The sequence below is a fragment of the Mizuhopecten yessoensis genome, unplaced genomic scaffold (genome assembly GCF_002113885.1).
Source record: "Mizuhopecten yessoensis strain PY_sf001 unplaced genomic scaffold, ASM211388v2 scaffold10959, whole genome shotgun sequence".
NCBI classification, from domain to species: Eukaryota; Metazoa; Mollusca; class Bivalvia; order Pectinida; family Pectinidae; genus Mizuhopecten; species Mizuhopecten yessoensis.
This window is the reverse complement of record NW_018408807.1, coordinates 305,961-313,811: the sequence shown is the minus strand read 5'-3', so window position 1 is coordinate 313,811 and position 7,851 is coordinate 305,961. Positions and strand designations below refer to the sequence as shown.

At 37.5% G+C, this 7,851-nt stretch overlaps 1 protein-coding gene across 1 annotated transcript; it reads left to right on the top strand.

Annotated features, from left to right (window-relative positions):
* The first annotated feature begins 3,388 nt into the window (after positions 1–3,388).
* Positions 3,389–6,869, top strand: LOC110464089 (putative uncharacterized protein DDB_G0285119). Its single transcript, XM_021519126.1, has 4 exons — positions 3,389–3,450; positions 4,134–4,310; positions 4,553–4,745; positions 6,702–6,869. Exons 1-4 carry the CDS (start codon positions 3,389–3,391, stop codon positions 6,867–6,869), a joined length of 600 nt encoding a protein of 199 aa, XP_021374801.1.
* The last annotated feature ends 982 nt before the right edge of the window (positions 6,870–7,851 follow it).

The following is a 7,851-nucleotide window of genomic DNA, read 5'->3' as shown; positions in this document are numbered from 1 at the left end:
CTTATTTAATAAACGAACAACAGTGGTCCGATCGCTTTGACCGTTTAAACGCAAACGGCCCAGGTGTTACTATAATTTGCACTACGATATTGAATACCCGATACGCAAAACGGAAATGACGACACGGTGTACATGCACATTTCGATCAAGATAATTGAGTCCGAGCTGTACTTTTTCCGGAAGTACGTCACGAAAATGGACGCTGATGACGATGTGTCGAGCCACCTTAATGGAACATGTTACTAATAATAATGTATTTTAGTTGTGAAAGCGGTTTTATGGAAGAATGAATGTGATGAATAATAAACGATTATGCTAACCTGGTCCTACTCAGAGTTGTGCGTGCAGCTGAGCTGATTAAAAAAACAAAAACGATGTTTTAAATTAATTATTACATTTTTGTTTTGATAATGGTAATCCGCCATGATTGATTTACCTGTTTATTGGATGGAGTTGTGAATCGATCACGGTACTCAATTTGTCTATCTGTGCTTTAATTAGAAAGAACATAACATTACATCAATAACCGTTCCTTTAGTTATTGGGAAGTACATTTCTATGGAGACATTCTATCATCCAGAACGAGTCGCCCCTGGTCAGCCTGGTCAGACATTTGTCACTAATTCTATTCACAAACACACGTTCATTGTTATAAGCCGCTGTAAATTGGAACTCCTGGGTATTATAAACGATTTTTTCTTGCTGAAACGCTAAGGCAACAAGCAGTTCTGTATTAACGTTCAGATTTGCTGAGGATTTAGGGAAAAGTAAGCGGGTCCTTTGCTATTGGATGTGGGAGGGGAAGAACCGGGAAAATCCCATTGGAGAGTGTCTAATTAACGGCACGGAGCTGTAATCCATTATGCATTTCGCGCTTAAGTTAAATAGCTTTTGATATAGAATCCAATTGTAGTTATTGAAGGAGACAGATTTGATAATATAAATCGACTTGCCAACCTAGGAATCTTTTACGACGGAAAATAAAAATCATTTCCATGGAAAGATAAGGACAGTAGAGGGCGACACGAGTAGCTAGCCTCGATACCACTATACTACCACTCATTGTGTGACGAGCGTTGGAGCCAAGTTGATGTTATGGCCGCCGTCATTCCGTTCATCTGTTAATGTTTACTTTTCTGGGTCATAACTTTTGGAAATGTTATGTCGAGACTTCAGACACATCATCAACAGCAGACGACAGACGATCTGTTGGGTAAAATGCACCAAGCTACATAATAATTGGATGAAGTACTGTACATATTGAACCTTATACGTAATAACGTAACCAACTACATGTATAGTATACGTAACCAATTACAGTATACGTAACCAATAACAGTATACGTAACCAATTATAATACGTAACCATTAATGGTAAACGTAACCAATTACAGTATACGTAACTAATTACAGTATAGGTAATCAATTCCAGTATACGTAACCAATTATAGTATACGTAACCAATTACAGTATACGTAACCAATTACAGTATACGTAACCAATTATAGTATACGTAACCAATTACAGTATACGTAACCAATTACACTATACGTAACCAATTACACTATACGTAACCAACTACATGTATAGTATACGTAACCAATTACAGTATACGTAACCAATTACAGTATAGGTAATCAAATACAGTATACGTAATCAATTATAGTATACGTAACTAATTACAGTATACGTAACCAAGTACAGTATATGTAACCAATTATAGTAAACGTAACTAATTACAGTATAGGTAACCAATTACAGTATACGTAACCAATTACAGTATACGTAACCAATTATAATACGTAACCATTTATGGTAAACGTAACCAATTACAGTATACGTAACCAAGTACAGTATACGTAACCAAGTACAGTATACGTAACCAATTATAGTAAACGTAACTAATTACAGTATAGGTAACCAATTACAGCATACGTAACTAATTACAGTATAGGTAACCAATTACAGTATACGTAACTAATTACAGTACACGTAATCAGGTACAGCATACGTAACTACATTGTAATTACAGTATAGGTAACCAATTACAGTATACGTAACTTATTACAGTATAGGTAACGAATTACAGTATACGTAACTAATTACAGTATACGTAACTAATTACAGTATAGGTAATCAATTACAGTATACGTAATCAGGTACAGTATACGTAACTAAGTGCAGTATAGGTAATCAATTACTGTATACGTAACCAATTACAGTATACGTAACTAATTACAGTATACGTAACTAATTAAAGTATGTGTTACAAATTACAGTTAACGTAACCAATTACAGTATACGTAACAAATAACAGTATACGTAATCATTTACAGTACACGTAACTACTTACAGTATACGTAACCATTTAAAGTATGGGTCACAAATTACAGTTGACGTAACCAATTACAGTATACGTAACCAATTACAGAATGTGTAACCAATTAAAGTATAGGTAACAAATTACAGTATATGTAACTAAGTACAGTATACGGAACCAATTATAGTATGTGTAACCAATTACAGTAAACGTAATCAATTGCAGTATACTTAACCAATTACAGTATACGTAACCAATTATAGTATACGTAACCAATTACAGTATACGTAACCAAGTACAGTATACGTAACTGAGTACAGTATCCGTAACCAATTTCTGTACACGTAACTAATTACAGTATAGGTAATCAATTACAGTATATATAATCAGGTACAGCATACGTAACCAATTATAGTATACGTAAATAATGACAGTATAGGTAATCAATTACAGTATACGTAACCAATTACAGTATACGTAACCAATTACAGTATACGTAACCAATTAAAGTATGCGTTACAAATTACAGTTAACGTAACCAATTACAGTATACGTTACCAAGTACAGTAAACGTAACCATTTACAATATACGTAACCAGTTACAGTATACGTAACTAATTACAGTATACGTAACTAATTACAGTATAGGTTACCAATTACAGTATACGTAACTAATTACAGTATAGGTAATCAATTACAGTATACGTAACTATGTACAGTATACGTAACTAAGTGCAGTAAAGGTAATCAATTACTGTATACGTAACCAATTACAGTATACGTAACTAATTAAAGTATACGTTACCAAGTACAGTATACGAAACCATTTACAATATACGTTACCAATAACAGTATACGTAATCATTTACAGTACACGTAACTACTTACAGTATACGTAACCATTTAAAGTATGCGTCAAAAATTACAGTTTACGTAACCAATTACAGTATACGTAACCAATTACAGTATACGTAACTAAGTACAGTATACGTAACCAATTTCTGTACACGTAACTAATTACAGTATAGGTAATCAACAGAACTTCGAACCAATAGTGAACCAGAACCAATGAAACAGAACTTCGGACCAATAGTGAACCAGAACCCACGAAACAGAACTTCGGACCAATAGTGAACCAGAACCCACGACACAGAACACTGGACCAATAGAGAACCAGAACCCACGAAACAGAACTTCGGACCAATAGTGAACCAGAACCCACGAAACAAAACACTGGACTAATAGTAAACCATAACCCACAGAACAGAACACTGGACCAATAGTGAACCAGAACCCACGAAACAGAACACTGGACCAAATGTGAACCAGAACCCACGAAACGGAACACTAGACCAATAGTGAACCAGAACCCACAATTACAGTATACGTAACTAATTACAGTATAGGTAATCAATTACAGTATACGTAACTATGTACAGTATACGTAACTAAGTGCAGTAAAGGTAATCAATTACTGTATACGTAACCAATTACAGTATACGTAACTAATTAAAGTATACGTTACCAAGTACAGTATACGAAACCATTTACAATATACGTTACCAATAACAGTATACGTAATCATTTACAGTACACGTAACTACTTACAGTATACGTAACCATTTAAAGTATGCGTCAAAAATTACAGTTTACGTAACCAATTACAGTATACGTAACCAATTACAGTATACGTAACTAAGTACAGTATACGTAACCAATTTCTGTACACGTAACTAATTACAGTATAGGTAATCAACAGAACTTCGAACCAATAGTGAACCAGAACCAATGAAACAGAACTTCGGACCAATAGTGAACCAGAACCCACGAAGCAGAACACTGGACCAATAGTGAAAACAGAACTTCGGACCAATAGTGACCCAGATCCCACGAAACAGAACACTGGACCAGAACCCACGAAACAGAACATCGGACCAATAGTGAACCAGAACACACGAAACAGAACACTGGACCAACGTAACCAATTACAGTATACGTAACTAATTACAGTATAGGTTACCAATTACAGTATACGTAACTAATTACAGTATAGGTTACCAATTACAGTATACGTAACTAATTACAGTATACGTAACCAAGTACAGGATACGTAACTGAGTACAGTATCCGTAACCAATTTCTGTACACGTAACTAATCACAGTATAGGTAATCAACAGAACTTCGAACCAATAGTGAACCAGAACCAATGAAACAGAACTTCGGACCAATAGTGACCCAGATCCCACGAAACAGAACACTGGACCAGAACCCACGAAACAGAACTTCGGACCAAAGACCAATAGTGAACCAGAACCCAAGAACCAGAACACTGGACCAATAGTGAAAACAGAACTTCGGACCAATAGTGACCCAGGACCCACGAAACAGAACACTGGACTAATAGTGAACCAGAACCCACGAAAGGTAATCAACAGAACTTCGAACCAATAGTGAACCAGAAATTATAGTATACGTAACTAATTACAGTATACGTAACCAAGTACAGGATACGTAACTGAGTACAGTATCCGTAACCAATTTCTGTACACGTAACTAATTACAGTATAGGTTACCAATTACAGTATACGTAACTAATTACAGTATAGGTAATCAACAGAACTTCGAACCAATAGTGAACCAGAACCCACGACACAGAACACTGGACAAATAGTGAACCAGAACCCACGTAACAGAAGTTCGGATTATAGTACACGTAATCAGGTACAGCATACGTAACCAATTATAGTATACGTAAATAATGACAGTATAGGTAATCAATTACAGTATACGTAACTAATTACAGTATAGGTAATCAACAGAACTTCGAACCAATAGTGAACCAGAAATTATAGTATACGTAACTAATTACAGTACACGTAATCAGGTACAGCATACGTAACCAATTATAGTATACGTAAATAATGACAGTATAGGTAATCAATTACAGTATACGTAACTAATTACAGTATAGGTAATCAATTACAGTATACGTAACTAATTACAGTACACGTAATCAGGTACAGCATACGTAACCAATTATAGTATACGTAAATAATGACAGTATAGGTAATCAATTACAGTATACGTAACCAATTACAGTATACGTAACTAATTACAGTATACGTAACCAAGTACAGTATACGTAACTGAGTACAGTATCCGTAACCAATTTCTGTACACGTAACTAATCACAGTATAGGTAATCAACAGAACTTCGAACCAATAGTGAACCAGAACCCACGGAACAGAACACTGGACAAATAGCAAACCAGATCCCACGAAACAGAACTCCGGACCAATAGTGAACCAGAACCGCCGAAACAGAACTTTGGACCAATAGTGAACCAGAACCCATGAAACAGAACTTCGGACCAATAATGAACCAGAACCCACGAAACAGACCTTCGGACCAATAGTGAACCAGAGCCCACGAAACAGAACTTCGGACCAATGGTGAACCAGAACCCACGAAACAGAAGTTTGGACCAATAGTGAACCAGAACCAACGAAACAGAACAACCAGTTACAGTATACGTAACTAATTACAGTACACGTAATCAGGTACAGCATACGTAACCAATTATAGTATACGTAAATAATGACAGTATAGGTAATCAATTACAGTATACGTAACTAATTACAGTACACGTAATCAGGTACAGCATACGTAACCAATTATAGTATACGTAACCAATTACAGTATACGTAACTAATTACAGTATACGTAACCAAGTACAGTATACGTAACCAATTTCTGTACACGTAACTAATTACAGTATAGGTAATCAACAGAACTTCGAACCAATAGTGAACCAGAAATTATAGTATACGTAACTAATTACAGTACACGTAATCAGGTACAGCATACGTAACCAATTATAGTATACGTAAATAATGACAGTATAGGTAATCAATTACAGTATACGTAACTAATTACAGTACACGTAATCAGGTACAGCATACGTAACCAATTATAGTATACGTAACCAATTACAGTATACGTAACTAATTACAGTATAGGTAATCAACAGAACTTCGAACCAATAGTGAACCAGAACCCACGTAACAGAACACTGGACCAATAGCAAACCAGATCCCACGAAACAGAACTTCGGACCAATAGTGAACCAGAACCCACGACACAGAACACTGGCCCAATAGCGAACCAGAATCAACGAAACAGAACACTGGCCCAATAGTGAACCAGAACCAAAGAAACAGAACACTGGACCAAAAGCGAACCAGAACCTACGAAACAGATCTTCGGAACAATAGTGAACCAGAACCCACGGGACAGAACACTGGACCAAAAGCGAACCAGAACCTACGAAACAGAACTTCGGACCAAAGACCAATAGTGAACCAGACCCCACGTAACAGAACACTGGACCAATAGTGAACCAGAACCCAAGAAACAGAACACTGGACCAAAAGAGAACCAGAACCTACGAAACAGAACTTCGGAACAATAGTGAACCAGAACCCACGAAACAGAACACTGGACCAATAGCGAACCAGAACCAACGAAACAGAACACTGGACCAATAGTGAACCAGAACCCAAGAAACAGAACACTGGACCAATAGAGAACCAGAATCCACGAAACAGAACACTGGACCAATAGTGAACCAGAACCCACGAAACAGAACACTGGACCAATAGTGAACCAGAACCCACGAAACAGAACACTCGACCAATAGTGAACCAGAACCCACGAAACAGAAGTTCGGACCAATAGTGAATCAGAACCCACGACACAGAACACTGGGCCAATAGTGAACCAGAACCCACGTAACAGAACACTGGACCAATAGCGAACCAGATCCCACGAAACAGAACTTCGGACCAATAATGACCCAGAACCCACGAAACAGAACACTGGACCAATAGTGAACCAAAAGCCACGAAACAGAACTTCGGACCAATAGTGAACCAGAACCCATGAAACAGAACTTCGGACCAATAGTGACCCAGAACCCCCGAAACAGAACACTGGACCAATAGTGAACCAAAAGCCACGAAACAGAACTTCGGACCAATAGTGAACCAGAACCCATGAAACAGAACTTCGGACCAATAGTGAACCAGAACCCACGAAACAGACATCGGACCAATAGTGAACCAGAACCCACGGAACAGAATTTCGGACCAATAGTGAACCAGAACCCATGAAACCGAACTTCCGACCAATAGTGAACCAGAACCGACGAAACAGAACTTCGGACCAATAGTGAACCAGAACTCACAAAACAGAACACTGGACCAATAGTGAACAAGAACCCCCGAAACAGAACACTGGACCAATAGTGAACCAAAACCCAAGAAACAGAACACTGGACCAATAAAGAACCAGAACCCACGAAACAGAACACTGGACCAATAGTGAACAAGAACCCCCGAAACAGAACACTCGACCAATAGTGAACCAGAACCCAAGAAACAGAACACTGGACCAATAAAGAACCAGAACCCACGAAACAGAACTTCGGACCAAAAGTGAACCAGAACCCACGAAACAGAAATTCGGACC

Bases quoted from the DNA above. Each gene is read 5' to 3' on its own strand.
- LOC110464089 (XM_021519126.1), top strand. From the start codon at position 3,389: ATGAAACAGAACTTCGGACCAATAGTGAACCAGAACCCACGAAACAGA. The intron at 3,451-4,133 runs GTGAACCAGAAC...TCGGACCAATAG, and splicing joins AACAGAACTTCGGACCAATA to TGAACCAGAACCCACGAAGC. The intron at 4,746-6,701 runs GTAATCAACAGA...CCCACGTAACAG, and splicing joins TGAACCAGAACCCACGAAAG to AACACTGGACCAATAGTGAA.